Raw genomic sequence first — 21631 nt, 5'->3', positions numbered from 1 at the left:
ACATCACTCTTTGTCTCTATCTCTGTCTCTCTCTCTCTCACACACACACTCACATAGAGGAGTCTGAAAGTGATTTTATGTATTATTTCTAATAGACTATCAAAAATAAGCACCTTCCATGCTGGATACTTTTCTTTATGAGGCGTCATAATGGTACTCAGAAAGTTTCACATTTTGGATAATTTTGCATCCGGGGGGTTTGGGTTAGGGATGGTCTACCTATGCATCCATATGTAGAACTTTATTTCACCTTTCAAGGGAGATGCAGTGGGGTTCAGATCCCAGTTCCAGTGACTAAGGCATTGGCTTCTCAAGAAATGTAAATACCTTAGCGCTGTGTCCAGAGTTGCACCCAAAAGAAATTTTAGTTGCAAAAGGTGTTGTGCCTTTGAAAAGTTGTGGTAAACTATAGTGTAAAGATTACTCTTTTGAACAAACTTTTAGAGGTGTCTAGGCATGTGGTATTAACTTCATTCGCATCACTGTGCAACATTACCAGCATACATTTCCAGAACTTTCTTATCGTCAAAATGGAAGCTTTGTATCCATTCCACTAGGCCCCTGTGGATTTCACTCCAATCCTTGGCAGCTGCTATTCTACTAACTGTCTCTTGGAACATTCTAGAACTCCCTCCCCCCAGTGGGTAGTCATGCAATATATGTGTAAAGGCAGTTTTGTGCTGGATTTACTACTACTACTGCTACTATACTACTACTACTACTACTACTACTACTACTACTAAACTAAGAGCTTCCATAAAACCACACACTTGGATTTCACAGTATCTTCCTAACCATGAGGAAGGATTGGGTCATAAGTCACGGAGCTAATATTGGAGTTGGTGCTGTTTTGTGTTTGGGTCCCGGTGCTCACCTTGATGTTGGGAGGAGGGAAGGCAGAGAAGAATCTGATTTAAAATTCTGTAGGAACTGTGTGATAATGTGGGTTGGGTAACAGTGGTGTGTGTTTTTTTTTTTTTTTTTTTTTAAATCTTAAATACCAGTGAGGACATCGAGGCCAAGTAGATCCAGGGAGTCACTTGCTATTAATAGAGCTCTTATCTTTTTAAATTTTTTTTATTATTTTATTTATTTATTTTTGGTTCTTGGTTTGAGAATTTTTCCCTCCAAGCATTGTTCATTTCTGTTCCTTTTTTTTTCTTCTTCTTGAGAACTATTGATTTCTTGTAGCATTTTCTTCTGCTAACTAGTGGGATGCGTTCCAAACTCGTTCTCTCTGTAGCCTGAGCGTCTTCATGCTTCAGCTACCATTGTAGATTTCTGCTCTTTTCTCAAAATTTCCCAGCTGTGATGATGTTGGCTTGCCACAGGACACAGTTGTAGTTAGGAAACAGAATGTGGTGTTAGTCATAGCTCATGAAACAAAAGATTTTCCTATAGAAAAGCATTTGGTGTGACACAGTTAGCATCTGCAGGTCACACACTGAGATGAAAATGAACGCATCTAGCATCCGGGAGATGATTCAGGTAGAAGGTATTCACCACAAGGGCACAAGAATCCTTGTTTGATACCCAGAAAAGAACCCGAGTACAGTGGTGTGTGTGTGTTCAGCCCCAGCGTGGGGAGGCAGAGTCAGCTGGCTCCCCAAGCCTCACTGGCCCACGGAGGACCTCAGGGCTGAGACCCCCGAAGGTGTGCGTGGCCTGAAGAATGACACCAGCCGGAAGTTGACGTCTTGCCTTCACATGGAAGAACACACACATGAAACTGCACATACACAAGCACAAACACACACACACACATACACACATACATACACATGTGCATAAGTACGAAAATGAGCCAGTCAAAGCTGAGAGGCAAACCCATTCTCTCAGGAAATTGCCTTATCTCTCTGTTCCGAAGCAATGGTTCCTCTGTAGTTGTTTCTTTTGGCTACAATGTTTGCTTTTATTTAGTTGACAGTTACTCTTTGCTTGGTGTGGAACGAATTCTGTCATGGTGGTTTGCAAGCTGTACCACATGCCGTTAATTTCATAGCTACTCTTGGGAAAGGGGACATCTGGTCCCTTTTCGAACATATCTGGCTCTGATCCAGTTTTTTCTAGAATCCTTTTCCCTCCCCATTTTTAGGGCAGTGTATATCTTTTTTTCAAACTTCTATTTTAATTGAGCTATCTTAGATTCTGTAAGTAATTTCAACCTGTGTACTCGTTTTAGGACGACAGACTAAAGCTATCCTTTATACTATTATACTTTTTTTAAATGTTTGCAGGAATGTATTTCTAAGTCTTAGGGATGCTTTCTTGTGTGTGTGTGCTTCTTTTTGATACCCATTATTTTGGTTTCTTCCTGTGCAGGTCTGCAGACGCCAATGCCAGAGGTCATTGTGGATATGGATTCCATGGATATCTTCCCTGTGGGCTGGTGTGAAGCGAATTCTTACCCTTTGACCACACCGTACAAAGCAGCCTGTAAGTGTTGCCAAATGGAGTGAGATAGTCAACACACAGTGTCCATGTTCTTGGTGACTCAATGGGCAATTTGGTACAGGAGGTTGTGACAATAACGGTTTCAGGTGTTCTGAGGTATGCCTCTATTGTTATTAATTTAATTAGTCTTTATGTGCCGGCGTCAGATAAACATTTGGACATATTTTATAGGTGACAGTCAGGAAGCAATGGAAGGATGCTACTCAGTCCATTGTTCTGATGGGGAAAGCTTAGAATAGACATCATATTACACCCCCGGCCCCCATTATTTGAGAAGGTCTCCCTATGTAACCCTTGCCAGAGATTTGCTGACTTCTGCCTCCCAATAGCTGGGACTAAAGGCATGGGCCGACATCATATTTTTCTAGTATCATTTTATAGGGGACTCTAGTTCTTTTCATGTAGTTTCCCATGAAGGAATTATTATGGCCAGAGAGATGGGTCAGTAAGGAGCTATTACTGTTCATGCATAAGAACCGAACTCCTCACACCCAGGTAAGAAGCTAGGTGTGGCTTCACGTGCTGATAACGCCAGGATTAGGAAGTAATGATCAGTGGATCCGAGGAACTTGCTGGCTGGCCAGCCTAGCCAAGCAGGCAAGCTTCAGTTCAGTGAGAGATGCTGCCATAACCCTGCAAGGCGGTGATGATAAAGGAAGGCACTGGCCGCCATCTTCTGGCCTGCATGTGCGTCTCGGTACACATGTTCCGGCACTACACACATATCCCAAAGATAAAAATCAAACAATCAAACCTGATCTCAGCAATTTTCTGACCTACATACTCCGAGCATAGAGTACTAGGGATAACTAAGCAGTGTTTGAATTTAACAATTATGTGACTTCACATTCTTTTGATGCCCAAAATACCAAATAATGTCACTTTTGCTAATTTACCAATCTAGAAAATTCTCAGTTTGTAACCAGATATCTTGAGGTGGGGACCCAGCAATCTGTGTTCCCATAAGATACATGAAGCATGCAAAAATGAGAGCCATTGTCCACGACTGCAAGTTCACACTAACTGTGTGCGTCAGGTTAACTAGCTAAACTAAAGCCAAACATCCAAATACATGAAGCTATTTTTAACATTTTTTCATGGGTCCTTCCCCTCCAAATTTCACTGATTAAAAATCTTCAGGCCAAATGTATCTTTGCACTTATTTCTCCTTAATGTATATACTATTTAAATAGTATGAATCATTAAAGAAAACAGGCTTCACCCTTTAGTTAAAGAGATAATATTTGAGGAAAGGAAGAGGGGGAAGCACTTCCCTGTAAGCAAGAAGACCTGAGTTTGGATCCCAGGCCCTATAGAAAGCCAGAGTCAATGGTACACATTCATAATCTCAGTGCCTCTGGGATGAGGTGGAGGTGCAGACAGGGGAGTCACCAGGAGCTCACAGGCCAGCAGCCTGGTGTGAGCAGCACTGAACAAGAAACACTGTGAACAACAACTGACATCTAACGCTGTCCTCTGACTTCTATATGACTTTGGCTATGTCATACACATGCCTACCCAACACACACACACACACACACACACACACACACACACACACACACACACAGAGAGAGAGAGAGACAGAGAGAGAGAGAGACAGAGAGAGAGAGAGACAGAGAGACAGAGAGAGACAGAGAGAGACAGAGAGACAGACAGAGAGACAGGGAGAGGGAAGGAGAGAGAGGGAGGGGGGAGAGGGAGGGGGAGAGACTGACACTGAGACTCCCACAGGCAGATTTTCTCTTGTTGACTTTGGTGTCGTCAGCCTTACTTCTCTCCACTCCGCTGTTCCGTGCTTTGCTTCTGGACACCCTCAGGACATTGTTGTGAACCAAGTCCCTCAGAGGTGGTGTCCCATCTCTGATACTCACAGGTTTCTAAGCGTCCTTAGCATTCACCTGGAGAAGATTAGAACCTTCTTGTGCCTGACTGGTGGCTGTGTTACCCCGAGCAGGTTAAAAGTCTGCTTCATCTTAAGTTGGGTGATGGGGAGAGTGCTCTTAATTCTTGATGAGGAGGTTATGATAATTCTTCCACACTTGAGTTTTAGCCATGACTAACTAGATGGGCTCACTGCATAACATCTTCCCTAGGATCCGTTATAGAGCTTTTACTGTCCCTTTAACAGCCTCGTGCCTCGCACCCCACCCCCAATCAACAGGAGAAGCTGCAAAAATCTTTCCCTTCTTCTGGAGAGAAGTCACATGTTGGTTAAAATGAACACAGTATTTTTTTCTAAATTAAATTTAGTATAATAAAGTCACAGTGAGAGTAGCTGCTACTTAGAAGTTAGAAGTTGTTACTAGTTTGGGAGCATAGTCAAGCCCTTTGAATGCATTTTTTCCTGGTTTTTTTCTTTCAGATTTTCATGCACGTACACGTTTCATGTTGAGGCTATTGCCTCTATACCCCCCTGTCCTCCCTTTATTTATCCTTTTCCTTCCCATTAGGCCCCCTTTCTTTCCCTAGTTCATGTCTACTTTCGTTCGATATTTACATACAGGGTTCTATATAGCTATAAAATCTCTAAAGTACAAACACAAGGAAACAAATGACATTACCTTCTTGAGATGGGCTTAATTCACTTAATATGATTGTTTTCAGTTACACGCATTTTTCTTGAAAGCAACATTTTTATTCTTTTCTTTCTTTCTTTTTTTTTTTTTTTTTTAACAGCATTTGGTCTATATGCCCCATACTCTTTATCTGTTCCTCTGTTGCTGGAGAGCTAGGTTGGTTCCAGAGCTTAGCTATTGAGAGCCTGCCGCCATAGACCTTGCTCTGAGCACAGCAGCATTTTCTCTTTCATTTGCATTTTGATTTCAGCCTACAGTGCGTAGTTCTTTACCATGGTGTTGCAAAGCAGGCCTCCTGACCCTGGTATGAGTCTAAGACAAGCTGTACACCCCGTTTTTGTTTTTTGTATTGGAGCCCATGAAAGTATATGCTTTGTGTAGCAATGACTAAAACTGATAGAAAGATAGAGCAGAGCCATTGCCTTTTATTGGTCTTGACTCAGATAATTCTGCATCTTCTAACATCAGCATTTTTTTTCCAAGACAGAGTTTTACTATGTAGCTTTGGCTGTCCTGGAACTCACTACGCAGACCAGGCTGGGCTCATGCTCTGAGCGATCCACCTGCTCCTGCCTCCCAGAGTACTGAGATTAAAGGCCTAAGATGCTTGCACAGTTTAGCATTTGTTAATGCTAATCAAATTTCCACAACTATTGGAGTTTGATGGGATAAGAGTTCAAGTTTACCTCCTTTAAAGCAAAAGCACAATGTGTAAGCTGGGTATGGTGGTGCACGCCCTTAATCCCAGCACTTGGGAGGCAGAGGCAGGCAGATCTGTGAGTTTGAGGCCAGCCTGGTCTACAAAGTGAGTACAGGACAGCCAGGGCTACACAGAGAAACCTTGTCTCCAACAACAACAACAACAACAACAACAACAACAGCAACAACAACAACAAAAAAGCACAGTGTGCATAAAAAGTAAATGCAAAACCTGGAATTGGATGGATGGTCCAGTTGTTAAGAACATGTGCTTCTGCAGAGAAGCTGAGTTTCCTTCCCAGCACCCACATGAGGTAGCTCAGAAGCACCTGCACCTCCAGCTCCGAGGGGCCTGGCAGCCTTGCCTGGACTCGCATGTACATACCCACACCCAGACACACCGGCATCATTGGAAACAAAACATGGAGTCATTAAAGGAGTAATGGTGCTCTCATCTCCCCCGTCATCGTTTGCCGGTTTGTTAGAATATTTGACCAGACGCATTGCTAACTGTCTGTCCCCGTCGCACCAATTCAGCATTTTCTTTTCCCTGAGACTGACCTGGGGGCGTATCAACTTGGCAGTATTCTTCACCTTATCACGATTTCTGTTGAGTTCCCAACACTTTATCTTAATGTGTGTCTATGTGCAATACAGTATGTGTTCTCTTTATCTTACTTACTAAAAGCACCCTTTAAAATAAGATGTCCAGGGAAGTGATGAGATTAGATGTACTTAGAATGTCTTCATGTTTGATAAAACCTTATCTGTTCTATGCTAGGAGATGCTATGCAAGTTTGTGGCTCGGCTTGAGCCCTTTTTAGTTTTAATAATGAGCACAAGAATTCATCTTAATAAAAAAAAATAATAATTATGTCTTTGCCCAAAAGACCACTGATGTTATTTAGAGGTTTAAAAGACTTAGAAAAATGATCCCTGTCCTATTCAGAAATAATAAGCAGCTGTGGACGCAGCTCTGTTGAGAGAGTGCACACCTACATAGCAGCCGGCCAGCATCCGCTAAACTCGGGGCTCTGTCCCAGCCCTTTGGAGGTGGGTCCCAGAGGATCAGCTGTTTAAGGTATTCAAGGTCGCCTTCAGCTATGTATCCGAGTCTCTAAATAAATAAAACGAGTTATACTTTTATGATAAGTCATTAAAAAAGGATTACATTCACTAACAATGTCATTTTCATTTTGTTTTCCTGTTTTACAGTGGAAGACATTGTAGTTGTACAGCCGGAAAAACCGTACGTTTTCCTTTTCTTTTATCTCCTAAATGTCAGGATTGGCTATGAAGGGCCTGAGTGTCTTTCTTGGGGCATGAGCTAGCAGGCAGCTTTCCAGAGCTGGGGCCAGCTCTTCTCTCTTGTGCACTCACTATCTACAAAGCACAGAGCCTGCTCTCAAAGCCTCCGGTGGCCCCTGTGCTTCCTTCACACTGTTCACTCCATACTGATGGAAATGACTTTCTCTGGCACTGATTACTGGTGGCCCCATAGGACAAATGCAGTTTACAGATGCATGATCTGTTTTGCTGACCCTGGATGCCTGGAGGCAAAAGAGTTCAGCGTCATCCCTGCTCCCCAGTCACCCAGCTGGCTGGACTTGAAAAGTTGCCTCAATTCTTTGCATCTTAACATCCCCACTGAAAAACAATACCTATTGATATTTTTTAAAAAAAAAATACTAAATTTGGTTTCATGTATAAGAAATGTGAGTTTTCCATTGTGGTGTGGCTATCAGCTGCAGTTGTGGGGGTGGTGGTGGAGGTTTTAGGGTAAAGTGTTGTGCATGTGGGTGGGATGTGTTTGGAAAGTTGGAACTTCTGGTGAGCCTTTTATGCATTATAAAATATTTAAAATGCATTCAAATGTTCCTTCCTTCCAAAGTGATTGTGTTTTCTTAAGGAAACAAAAACATATGGTTATGAAGTTAACTGAACACAGCACCTTGACATATATTCAGGGTTAAATTTAAATAAAAGAAATGAAACAAATACTTGCACCAATAACTGAATGAGGATTCTTGATCGGCTTCTAATTTGCCATTCATCGATTCTCTCACCTCACACGGATTACAGGGCTCCACACCCACGTTTTCTGATTTAGGCTATCTGGGGTGTGGTCTGAGAATCTGTATTACTACAGCTTCCAGCTGCGGCCAGCTCTGTGGGCTCAGGGAACCATGGTGGCCAGCTCATAGCCATACAGTGCTGCAGAGAGGCTGCACCCCTCCCCCATCTTGAGATATCCAGTGATGGCTTATTTGATATTTAGGTCAATTTTCAAACACTGCAGTTGCTATGCAGCCAGCCTGGGTGAGCCCCTGTGAGCCTCAGATTCCCTGTATTTCTCTAATACTACACTAAAAACAATTAGATTGGTCTATGAACTTTTTTTTTGCCTGAACACTAACAGAATAAGCTAGAATTAAAATTTTAACAATCACCAGTTTATAGTTCTCCCTCTTGAATCTTTTTAGGACAGCTGTGACCCACATAGGCACAGAGTATAGATGCACAAGGTCACCTGAAGGTTGTTTTCAATTAGACAACTATCGTGAAAGTCTTATGCTAATTATATGTCAGTTGAACCTAGAATGGAATTGAAGACATTATTCCATATTAGAAGAAATTCATTGATCAGGGATGGCCACTCGGGGGCACTTGTGCCCTAGGCTTTTTAGGGTCATCAAATGGACTTGAAAACCAATTTTCCAAAATGACCTCCTTATATGGCTTACTAGTGCTTTTCCTGTACACACAGCCTATCTTACAATGGCTTTATCTTGAATTTCTGGCATAGTCGTTTTAAATGATGCAACAAACTCCTTTGTTCATAAGCCTGTGCCCTGTACTAGTTGACTTTCTCTCTCCGCAGACTGTTATTTCCAGTGCCTGTTGAGAATATACCTCAGGACCTTTGCCTATTACCTCAAATGGACACTGCAGGTGAGTGGACCTCATAAACAATGCTGTCTCTTCCCTCTGCGTGGTTGTGACTGAGGCATGAGCATCGGTTTAGTCACTTCATCTCAACTTTGAGCCCCTTTTCTTTTCCACTGTTGCAACTCACTAACAGGCATGTAGTCTTTAAATTTTGAACTAAGCTAAAGTTCTACTCTATCTTTATTACTGTTTGGTTGGGAGCTGTACAAAGAGTTTTGTAATCTTTAGGGAAACGGTGGGTTTGATATTTGGACACTGCATGTAAGATTTGCACTCTGTGTCATGGACCACGGTGAAGAAAAGGAGAAAGTTGACGATTAGAATTAGGAGTTCCTTTCTTGTCATTTTGTCACCTTTCCACTTGACTGTTTTGAGACATGGTCTTGCCATGTAGCCCAGGCTAACCTTGAACTCTCAATCCTTCTGCCGCAGCCTACCTAGTACTGGGATTCCAAGTGTGTGCCACAATCTGGCTTATCCAGTTGTGCCTCTGCCCCGGTGACTGACTTCCATGTCGCTCACCTTGAATTAACTCATGGAAGCCTGAGCCTGAAGAGCTGACTGTGAACAAGTCCCTTGTCAAAACATGTTAAGTCTTACGTCTCTGTGGGATTCAGTTGTGAGCTGCCTTTGCACCACCAGACGTGACCGTAGACATGTCCGCGTGAGCTGATATAGCTGATGTTCTCTTGGCGGTGAAGAGAACAGTTTAATAAATACTGGATGAATATTTGACTAAAGGTCCAAGTAATGCCACCCAAAATTGTAAGGAAATTCAGTTGTGAAGTTAATTATCTTGCTTATTGTCTAGAATTTCAAAATGCCCCCTTTAAAAAAAAAAACACACACCAGCTATCGTTCCGTAGTCTACTATAGTAACATTATCTTTTTTTCTATATTCTGTGCAAAATTCCTACATTCTATTTGCTGGCTCTTAAGTTTAGGAAACAGGCCTTTCTGAGCTGTTAAATTACTTTCAAATAGTAGTAGTTTTGAGGAAATGTCACTGTTCCTCTGGTATATCTTGGGTACGAGCTGAGTGAGCACATCAGAGTAAGTCTCTTAGCCCAAAGAGAGACTTCATTCTGTATTTATAAACACCAAGAAGTTTTATTCAAGCCAGATGTAGTCTGCACACCTGTTATTCCAGCACTTGGGAGCCAAGAGCAGAAGAGCTGTGAGGTCTACACTCGCCTGGGCTGTAGAGCTGGAGACCCAACACGCCCCGCTGAGTGTGTTGAAAGGATGAGGTGCAAGGCAGGGTGGGTTTTCTCACCATTGTATTGGCCGTATGGAGCGGTCTGACAATGCCTAGTAGGCCTGGATGTGGATGAGCAGCAACTCTAACACGACGCTGTTGGGAATGCCATGGGGCCTCCCTGTAGGCAAGAACTTCACATCTGCAGCTGTGCAGGTGGATGGCGAAGCCAGTTCCGCTTCTGCTCTGTCCTTACGTAAATCTCTTGCCCATAGGTAGAAGTGCATTTTTTTGAAAGTGCCTTCCTTAAATAATGACTGGAAACTCTGAACAAGTAGCAACAGCTAAGTCTTTGTAAGAGAAATGACAAACAAACTGTGGTACATGCATAGAAAGAGCGAATCATGCAGAGAAGTGAACACTGAGTGTTTTGGATTTCTTGGTAAATTTGCTATAATTTTATTGACTTATGACTATGAAACTTAATCAAACTAACAAAATGGGACAAGAAACCATCCATGAAATGTTTTTTGTAAAGATCCAATGTGTATATGTGTGTGTGTGTATATGTATGTATATACACACACACACACACACACACACACACACACACACACACACATATACATATATATAACGACTTGTTCCACACATCCATGTGTTGAGCACCAAAGTTTATTAACTTGTATGAGATTGATAAATAATGTATTCAGGATGATAGGTATTTCTAAGGCAGTGGTGCCCAACCTGTGGATCATGACTCCTTTGAGGATCGAATGACTCTTTTGCAGGAGTCACCTAAGACCATCAGAAAACACAGATATTGATAATGTGATTCATAACAGTAGCAAAATGACAGCTGTGAGATAGCAGTGAAGATAATTGTATGGTTGGGCTCACCACGACACGAGGAACTGTATTGAAGGTTAAATAAGGTTGAGAACAACTGTTGTAAGTGCAATGAGGGAAGCGACTGGAACGGGGCTCACAGGGCATCTTCTCTGTAGGACAGTGCGTGTCCTTGAGCTAATGACACCTGGTCTGTCATCGTTTTCTCTGATTCTCTCTGTTTCTGCGATGCTAATAGAATCTACAGAAAAGTCTGTGTTTACATAGTGGGGGAATTTGAATGTGTCTTAAGATAGTTTTACAGATTTGAAAATGTGCCCATGGTATACCTGTATACCTTTCTCCAAGGAGAAAACCATGTTTGTCTCTGCCATACTTTGAGACTCAAGTTAGGCTGGTTAATTAACAACAACGCTATTCGGAGTCACCATCCCTGGTGGCCCTGTGGGGCAAGCGCAGTTTATAGACGTGTGGTCCTGTTTTGCTGACCCTGGACACCATTCAGAGTCCATTTTGTAATTCAGATTTTTCATCAGTCAAGACAAGATCTTTGGGTCCAGCACAGGTCCTGATGTGGCATTTCCCAGCATCCACTGAGTCATTCTCTCCCCGCAGGAACCACCAATGGGAAATACTGCTGCCTGCAGCTGTTCGTCAATCACCGGTGTTTCTCAGGCCCATTCCTGAACAAAGGGAGGATTGCAGAGCTACCTCAGTCAGTGGGGCCTGGCAAGTGTGTGCTGGTGCTTAAAGAGGTAAGGCGTCTGAACTGCCTTAACAGGCGTGTTACATTGTGTTCCGTGTTTGTCTCCACCTTTCCAGCTCTTGGATCATAAATGTGTGCCACCATGCCCTGTCTCCCTCCCTCCTCCCCTCTCCTTTTCACGTGTGCTTCGGGGTTCGAACACATATTCTTACGCTTGTGTAGCAAGCACTTTACGGACCGAATCACCCGCCCACCTTTCATCTTTTTTGCTTTAATGCCATTCTTCCTAAGGAGAAAGGTCATCGGAGCAGTTGGAGGGTGTTTGGTTTCCCAGGCCATTGGTGGTCAAAAACGTCCATGTATTTAGAAAAGAATCCGTATTGAGGGGATGTAAAGAGTTTAGGAGAAGACTGTAACACATGGAAGGATCTATTGCGGTTGTTTATGTGGGAGCCTTTCACAGACTGGCTGTGTCTCCGTCAAATGGGCTGCCACAACTCACGGCCCCGAGGGAGCTTCTTGGTGGGTGGTGAAAATGAGCACGTGGAGGCAACACGGTCAAGCAAATGCCCAGGCGGAGATGAGGTGACCACAGACGGGCTGAAATAGGGCAGGAGCTCATGAGGCTGCAGGAAAGTGAAGCAGCCGCTTCAGAGAGAAGGAAGCCCTGTGGAAGCCCAGAGCATCAGCGAGCTGGGGAGGAAGGGAGGGCAAAGCAGGAGCGCTGCTTATAAACACTGAGGCCTCAGGACCTCTCGGGAGAGACACAGTAAGTGCAGGCCTAACTGTCAGACCCGGCCCTTCACTATGAAGCGAAATGTGTCTGTTAGCGTGCTCGTTTGTTTCGGTGATGAGTCTTAAATATCTCAGGCTGGCTTCAAACTTCCTCTGTAGCTGAGGGTGACTTTGAATTTCAACTATTTCCTGTCATTATCTCCCCAGTGCTGGGATCACAGCCTGCACTACCATGCCCAGTATCTATGAGACTGAGGAAGGGACCCAGGGCTTTGTGCATGCTAGGCAGGCACTCTTACCGACGGAGCTGTATCCACATTCCTGCAGCTATATTTTGTAAATAGCTCCCCTGAATATAGCTTTGCCTTAGGTCTGGTAACCAAACAGTATGTATCCTGGTCCATACCAAGTGGCTAATAGAGTCTAAAGATGAGCAATTTCTAGCTAGAGAGAAATGCTGATTATGAACCAGGATGGCTTGTTCAGCAATGCTTCAGCGCCATTTAAGTTAGGCAGTAGGATCACTGGTTAAACCTGACTGGAAAAATTGGCACAGAAGATAGATCCTCGAATGCAGGAAACATGATTCAAAAAGAAATCCACACTAGAATAGGCAAGGATTTCCATTTCAATTCTTGCTATCTCTTGGCCTGACAAGGACTATATGCATTGGTTGGGCCATGGCTAAGGGGGCATAGGTTGTTTGCCTGTATTAGTGCCTGGTTTTGATTGACAAGTCAGGGACGCCAAACCTGACAAAGATACAGTGAAAGATCCAGTTTCTTAGCAGATGCCTGCAAGCCTGATTCGTGTGACAGGTTCTGGCTGCTAACACAAGACTCCATTATCTGCCAGCGACTTTAACCAACAACATGATCTTGGCTTCAGTCTCTCTTTAGGGGCTGGCTATTTTACTTGACTAAATTTTTTTTTTTAAAGTCAAAAGTAGTTACCCCCAATCAATTTTTTTTCTGATAGATTCCCAGCCACCAAATTTAAAAGCCTAGCCAGAAGCAGTTTTCTGATGACAAATTTTGGGTTTTGATGATGGTTTAAAATGTGCACAGAGAGATGGAAGGAAAAATAAATAAATAAAAGAAAGCACTTCAGTTCTGTGAATACAAGAAATATGTAAGTTCCACCAAACCAATATTTATGCTAATGCTCTCCTTTGGTGCCAGAGACACCGCGTGGCTTCAAATTTCATTTTGCTTAAAGAGAATGCAGTAATTGAAGCAGAGACACAGCGCATTGCTTTTCTGAGCCATCAGCAGTACCGGAAATTTAAACACTTCGGTGTCTTCAGAAAATGTGAAATGAGAGTTGTTTTCTCCCTGTCTGGTCTGCTGTAAGTAGGCAGCATCCGTGGATGCAGAGCTCGTGTTTGGAAAGGCTAGCTTCAAGAGGAAGAAAAGCATCCTGAGATATGTGCGAGGGGGTCTCCGTGTCAGAGAGACGGAAGCTTCTAGACAGTGGAGGCTGATGCATTTGTCAGCTTGTTTTATGGATATTAGACTTGAGAGGGCTTTGTAGAGATCCAGAGAGTCGTCTGTGACTGACCTGGACTTCAGAGATGGTGTTGAGAGGAGATCAATTTAAATAAGATGGAACCAGAGTCTATTCAGCTTTCAATATCCCCTAAAAGTAAACTCAGGGCGGCACAGAAAGCGGAGCAGGTCTTGATCTTCTGCTGTTAATGGCCACGTCTAGTCTTTGATGACCCCTTATATGCAGAGCTACCTTATGGGCACCATGGAATTATCAGGGACAGATAACAGTGATGGCATTTTGTCATACATCTGACCTGCATGCTTATTCAAGTCCTTGCCAATTGGGACCAGCCATTTCTAACTGAAATCATTCCAACCTCATACCTTCTCCATTGTGTGCCAAGGTCCCTAACAGATGGACAAGCAAGGGGTTTACAGAGGATTATTCTAAGACTGCTGGTATCTCGTGCCATCCTATTTTTCTCCTGGTCTACCTGTTGCATTTGGTTCATATGCACTGTGTTACTGGGGTGTGTGCACATGCTCATAGTAAACAGAGAGCCAGCTATCTATAAGGGACATGGAGCTAGAGGAGCAGAATGTCTCGTCTGCTGACTCATGTCAGTGTCCTGGGATGAGTATCTCAGTTTCAGATGATGAAGTGGGAGAGGACGGCCATCTGGGTGCTGCTGGCAGAAATGACTCTGAAACACTCAGTGTGGTGGAAAAAAATGTGGTTTTGTCTTTAATGAGACTGTTCAGATAGAATACCAGAGTGACTTCTGGAGGTTGGGGAACATCTGTGTTTTCTCTTAGAAGTCGTTTGGCTCAGAATATCTGCCAGGGTATAACCCTTGTATTTAACAAAAGAGAAGCATGTCGTTTGAAATGGGGAGTCTCCAGGAGTCCCCTTTCCAAGCTGTCCACATCGTTTTGGATGTATTCAGCTGGCTGTCACTCTGTGATCGCAGAATCCCTGCAGAGGTATGACCTCTCTTCTTTGGCAGCCTGGACTCTGGAGATAAAGAAAAAAAATTAAATAAAGGGAAAACCCGACACACTGTAATGTTCTATTAGAACTTAAAATATCACAATCTGGTCTAATTCTTAGGTGAAAGGGTCACAAAGCCTGTACCTGTAGGAAACTTTTGCATGAGGTGAGCCTCTGTGAGAGCATCACTTCCTCGGGTGGGATGAACCTCCATGAGAGCATCACTTCCTCAGGTGTGATGAACCTCCGTGAGAGCATCACTTCTTTGGGTGTGATGAACTTCCATGAGAGCATCACTTCCTCAGGTGTGATGGACCTCCGTGAGAGCATCACTTCCTCGGGTATGGTGAACCTCCATGAGAGCATCACTTCCTCGGGTGTGATGGACCTCCATGAGAGCATCACTTCCTCGGGTGTGATGAACTTCCATGAGAGCATCACTTCCTCAGGTGTGGTGAACCTCCATGAGAGCATCACTTCCTTGGATCTAGTGAGCCTCTGTGAGCACTTCACTTCCTCAGATGTGATGAACCTCCGTGAGAGCATCACTTCCTCACATATGGTGAACCTCCATGAGAGCATCACTTCCTTGGGTGTGATGAACCTCTTTGACAGCATCACTTCCTCAGGTGTGGTGAGCCTCCGTGAGAGCATCACTTCCTCGGATGTGGTGAACCTCCATGACAGCATCACTTTTTCAGATGCGAGGAGCCTCTTTGAGGCTCACTTCCTTCCTCTTTGACTGTCTGTCCCAGTGAGTTCAGGTTGTCAGAAAAGTGATGAGCCTTGTGGGCGTGACTACGGTCAGGAGATTAAGTGTGGTAGTGCACATGGGATCCTCCAAGGTGGGCGTCCTGTCTCTAACTGAAGAAATGAAGATACACACCTACTCCTTACTCAACTCTCTACGTATTCCAGTGCGCATCTTATCTTTTTATCTGCCTATCTATGCACCTGTCTGTGTATCACCTGTACTATAGTATCCAACCTCTATACCTTTCGATATTTTTGTCTGTTCACTACCATCTATACCTGTCCGTTATCTGTATCTTTAATCTGTCTTTATCACCTGTCAACCTGTCCGTGTATCCATCTGCCTTCTAGCTCCATTATGCTTATTATGTCTTTCTTACTTACCATCCGTCTTCTTCCTCCTTGTCTATCACCGGGCTATTATCTATCATCATTATGTCATGTATCTATTATGTAGTTATAGCTACTTATTTGTACCTATACATCTACCTACTTATCATCTATCATAGTATGTGTCTACCATCTATTACCATCATTATCATCTATAAAATGCTTACGTCTTCCTCATTATTTCTCATCTACCTATCTGTTCCTGTTGTGTGAAGGCAAAGAGCAGTCTGTTTGTGGAGCCGGTGGAGCAAGGATAGCTGTTAAGTCATGTTCATCAGTGAAACAGAGAGAAGTGGGCAATAAAATAACAGGAATGCTCTTATATTAATTGCTAGCTTTCATTAGACTCTGTTAGATAATAATGGATCTCACAGTGACATTTTCATATGTACATTTAATGTCTTTTGAATATGTCCATTTAGCCTATCATCCTTTTTATTGACACCTTCCTTTTTTTTTAGGTAAAATTGTTCTATCTTTTAAAAAATAATTTATTCATATTACATCCCAATTGTTATCCCTCCACCCTCTTTCACACTGTCCCCCTCCCCTAGGCCTCTGACAGAAGGGGACCTCCTCCAGCCTATCAGGTCTCATCCGGATAGCCTGCTTCCCCTTCCTCTGTTTTGCAGCTTTCTCTGTTGTTTTCCCATATGGGGGACGTGATATGTTTATTGAACTTTCTCATTCTAACATAGGGGAGAACTTTGTAGTGATGACAATTCGAAACCAAAAGCATCTCCTCCCTGGACCTCCATTCGCCTCATTATATGGAGTCAGGTAGATTTGAATTAGTTATTATTTTTCAGTGAGCCTACTTCTTGGTCCATACCAAAATTTACTTAACTGACACCTTCTCGCTACAGCCTGTACTATCAGGGTACCCCTGCTTTCTGTATGCTTAGCTGAACAGTGTAGCGATCAGCTGATCATCACAAAAGGAAGGTAGTGTTGTGTGGCAGGTTCTCAGAGGAGGTTTCTGTAAGAGATTTTTGGAGTGAAGACATGATAGAGAAAAGGATGAACTATCCGGATATTGTCTTATTTCATGACCGTAGCACACCTGAGACCATCAACATATTATTTATGCTCAGAGTCGCTGGGGATCCACTCATGATCCAGTTGATCCATGATCTTTGGTAGGTTAGCTCATGGCAGGAAGCACATGGTGGAAGAAAGCTGTCCCCTTCAGTGCTTCGACGTGATAAAGAGAAAGAAGACAGGGCTAGGATTCCTTCATCCTGTTCCAGGACATGTTCCTAGTGACCTAAAGATGCTACCACCTCTCAGTACTGCCTGGCACTGGGGACCAGCCCGTTACCACCTAAGGCTTTAGGGACCTCAGAGATCCAACTCATTGCAAGAGAGGTGAATAGCCCTTACGGGGATTTCCTGAAGTTCCCGGCTGATGTGGCAAGGACCAAGTAAGCAGGGGACTAACAGTGTCAAACAGCCTGTCCCTGCAGGGGCCAGCTGTAGGGAGAACAATCATGTAAGAGCAAGTTCTTCCCATACAAAAGGAGAGAGTGATCTTTCCCAAAGGCCTGCAGCTTCAAAGGGATCTACCTGAGATTTGGTCCCAGATTGCCGTAACCCACTGGAGGGAAACGTGCTTCTGGGATTATGTTCTCAGCATCCCAGACTCCAAGGGATGCTGTGAGCCGTTGCTTTGCAGTATGGATTTTCAGCTGGAGTTGCTCAGATCTTGGTTGACAACCTCCTTAGCTGAGGGAGGGCTTCACGCTATTTCTCATCTTGTATGGAGAACATATGGAATTGTGTTCTGACAGTTTGCAAGGGCACACCATTTGGTTCAACTCTGCCCAGTCATAACAGCTATCTACTTAGTTCTTACCCTCCCATTTGTGTGTTCATATGTCCTGTGCATGTGTGTATGTACATGTTGGCATGCATGTAGAGACATGAGGTTGAGATCAGGAAGCATCTTCTGTCGCTCTTCCGCCTGGTTCACGGGGACAGCACCTGTCAGTCAGGCCCTTATCACATGGCTTGTCTGGCTAGCCTGCTTGCTCTGGGATCTCCTTTTCTGCCTTATGAGGCTGGGACCACGGGTGGGCCGCCACACCCAGCAGGCATTAATGTGGGTTCTGGGGATCCAAACTCTGGTCTTCACACCACCTGGCCAGCACTTAAGCACTGAGCAATATCCCCAGCTCCGCTTACTTCTTTTTATGGGGCGGCTGTATTTTCTTCAGCAATTGTGGACATAGCCGCTGTGCAGTATCATCATTCTTAACATTTCAGAGAGACCTTGTTGAGTTTGAAGACAAATGGATTAGTATTGGGAAAAGCCATGAGGGGGAAAAAACAATTCAGGATCAGGTGTTTTTTCAAATTTAATTGCTGCTTGTTCCCGGGCTGAAATGAACTCTGGAAGGCATGTTCTGGTTCTATTCACAGCCACAAAACGCATTCTGATATGCAGCAAATGACACCGTCGCTCTGGGGTTTTCTCTGCTATCACAATGAAAAGAACCAAGTGAAATGTTATTGCCCGATGGTAAATACTTTATGTGTTACTGCAGCCAGCTCTAATTAGGTTTATTTTTAAGCTCAGTTTCCTAAGTTGTACTGATGGCAAAGAGAAAAATCAGATGATTGTTTTAACACAGAAAACAAAATGCACCACGACTGTCTGTGTTGCCATGTTGTTCCATTTCAGTCCCTGGGTTAAAGCATGCCTCTTCTTGAAGATAGTCAGGGCCCTTGGGACAAAGCATAGTGCCACCTAGGACAGAGTGGGTTGCCATAACTATGTAATAAAATTTGCCTCTTTTGGGGTGTGTGTGTGTAAATGGTCATGTTTGTGTACATGTGTGAAGATGTATGCACATATATGTGAGTACATGTGGTGGCCAAAAGTCGTTTTTGGTGTCTTCCTCTGCTGCCTTATTTTTTGAGACAGAGTCTCCAAACCTCGGCTCTCCAATTTGGCTAAGCCCGTTGGCAAGCAAGTTCCAGGGATCTCCCTGTCTCTGTCTCCCTGGTGCTGGGATTAGAGGTACTTGCCACCACTCACGAGTTTCTGTGCAGGTGCTGGGACTCGAACTCACATTCTCATATTTGTGTAACAGCCATTTTCCGATTCAGACACATCCCGATCCCTGCATAGTATAAAATATTGTAAGATGAGTCCCTTAAGTAATGTGAGAAAGCCTCATTGTTTTATGCTATTTTTCTGAATATGATTCTGTCTGCCTCTTCATGTTGACTGGTTTCCACCTAAAACAGGAAAAGGTGGCAGCAGTGCTTGTCTCTCATCTTGGAACTATTTTTCCCACTTTCTGTTGTATTTTGCTGTTACACATGCAGTGTGTGCCTTCAGCTTGATGTGACTATTTATTTATACCTTTTCTGGACTTGGGTAAACTTGAGGGGAGCACAAGGTAATTCTCCTATTTGTCTATATTCCTAGCACCCCAAGGAGCTGCCACTGACGCACAGATGGCCATTTTGTGGATTTTCAATTGTTTGTTTTGTTTTGTTTGGGGAGACAGGGTTTCTCTGTCTTGCCTTGGCTGTCCTCGGCTCCCTTTGTAGACCAAGCTAGCCTTGAACTCACAGAGATCCGCTTGTGTCTGCCTCCCCGAGTGCTGGGATTACAAGCATGTGCCACCGTGCATGGCTCATTTTGTGGGCTTTAACACAGCTGATTTCTTGCTGCACTTCTTATTGTTTAATGTACCTGGGATCAGGAGCTGGGAGCATGGCAGAGCTTGCGGCTGTTAAGAGTTAATCATGTGGGCATGGCAACACATTCCTGGAATCCCAGCACTTGACAGGTAGGAGCAGGAGGATCAGAGTTCAAGGTCACCCTTGGATACTTGAGATCCTGTCTCGAAAACACAAAAAATTAGTGAATCATGACTTGTTTAGTGACAGGCCAGTGCCCACGGTTCTAAGTTCCTCCATTGTTGGTAAAATGGCACATTGAGAATTACCAGGAACACCTCACGTCTCTAGAATCTGTTCCTTTGACTCTTAGGATGGAAATATCTGGTCATTCTGGGTGCTCTTGGACTTCACATTTGGAAACGAGTGTGTTATTTGAAGCAATATGACTTTAGGCAGTGGTAAATAGTCTAGACTTACTGCTTAAAACTCACACCTGAGCGCACTGCCAAATAAAATGCCTGTAAGCCGAGCCTTCATCAGCTTTCAGGAACCTCTTGTCAACAGGGTGTTGAACACATTGTTGCTTAGTTTAACAGCAATGGACAGGACTGTGGTTGACTGTGGCTGTTTCTTCCCAACAGATCCTTAGCATGATCATCAATGCAGCCTACAAGCCCGGGAGGGTACTGAAAGAGCTGCAACAGGTGGAAGATCCACACTGGAATTTCCAGGAGGAGACACTCAAGGCAAAGTAAGTGTGCTCAGTTCCGGGAAACAGAGACTGTAAATATTTCCCCTGTTGGTTTGGAAGTTCGCATCCCTTGAGTTGCTGTTGCCCAGACAAAGAGAAAGAAACGGAAGGTCTCTGGCATCACACGCCCATGTGCTACACGTGGACTTGCTGCCTGGATTAATTTCTAGTCTTTTCATAACAAGATAATAAAAGCAACTTAGGGGGTCAAAGGTGGCTCTTTCCTCATGGTTTCAAGGAACCCAGCCCATGCACACATGGCTGCACTTCTGGGTCTATGTTGAGACAGAATATCACGGTGTAGGACAGTATGGCAGAGGCTGTTTACATTGTAATTGTCAGGGGAGAAGGCAGATGAGCTGATTAGATACAGCCTTCCAAGATGCTCCCCCAGTGATCTGGTTGGGCCAGCTTGGTACCACCATCTAAAGTCTCTGCCACCCCCTAAATAGAACTGTCAGCTAAGGACCAAATGTTTAATAAATGGGCCCAAGAGGGACATTTCACATCCAAATTATGGCAGTGATATTTCTGCTATACTGCGCTGCCATACGCATTAAGGTTACTAATATGAAATGCAGATTTGCTTAACTAATGTTTTTGTGCATGTGTGTTTGTATGTTGTATGTGCAATGTACACCTGCAGGTATAGATATGTGTATGGTTATATATGTGTGTGTATGTATGTATGTGTGTATGTATGTATGTATGTATGTATGTGTAAATATATATGGAGGCTAAAGAATACTTTCCTATGACACTCAGGTTTTTTGTTTGTTTGTTTGTTTTTGTTTTGGTGTTTTGTTTTGTTTTGAGACAGGGTCTCTCATTTCTCTACAGTTGCCAAGTAGGCTAGGCTGGCTGAACATCAAGCCCCAGATATCCTCCTGTTTCCATGTCTCCCGCTTGAGGAGTATAAGCATACCTCACCCCATCTGACTTCTTTATATGGGTTGTAGGCCTTAAACTTAGGTCTGTGGGCTTGCAAGGCAAGCGTCTTACCAACCGACTCATCTCCTCAGCCCCTTAATTAATAATCCATTTTAATTGCTAAACGTTCAGAATCAAAACTTGTGGTTACAAGGTAATGAATGATCAACTAAGGAGGAGAAGAGCATAGATAGAAGTGATGCACGCTAGTTTCCGTATTCCATGCTCTATAAGAGGACGGTCATCTGCCATAACAGAGCAGTTGTATCTAGAGTCCTAAAGGGGGCGGGCGGGATTCCAGCAAGTGTTTGTGTAGAGAAATGCTTACTTCTTGCTTACAAGCATTTCTGTACTGTTCACTCAAACCCAGAGGCACCTAACGGCTATGGAAATAACCACAACACAAACATCTTAAATCTCATTAAAAGCACCGCTCTTCCTAAATCAGCCATAAACTTATTCCCTGACAGGAAGAGTTCATTTTGCGAGTGTTTGCACTTATTTTCATGTTACTGAGTCGG

The 21631-nt window shown here is 43.7% G+C and overlaps 1 protein-coding gene across 1 annotated transcript in view; it reads left to right on the top strand.

Moving 5' to 3' along the window:
• SFMBT2 (Scm like with four mbt domains 2) overlaps positions 1-21631 on the top strand; it is a 158446-nt gene that overhangs the window by 116665 nt on the left and 20150 nt on the right. The window contains exons 12-16 of the mRNA XM_084783978.1: positions 2323-2442; positions 6948-6981; positions 8614-8684; positions 11344-11483; positions 20071-20180. Of these exons, the coding sequence (XP_084640104.1) occupies positions 2323-2442; positions 6948-6981; positions 8614-8684; positions 11344-11483; positions 20071-20180 (475 nt within the window). The remainder of the gene's footprint in view (positions 1-2322; positions 2443-6947; positions 6982-8613; positions 8685-11343; positions 11484-20070; positions 20181-21631) is intronic.

The sequence above is a fragment of the Acomys minous genome, assembly GCF_964271855.1.
Source record: "Acomys minous genome assembly, chromosome: 5".
In the NCBI taxonomy this organism is placed as follows: Eukaryota; Metazoa; Chordata; class Mammalia; order Rodentia; family Muridae; genus Acomys; species Acomys minous.
The sequence above is the reverse complement of the archived record's forward strand: the minus strand, read 5'-3'. Positions and strand labels throughout refer to the sequence as shown.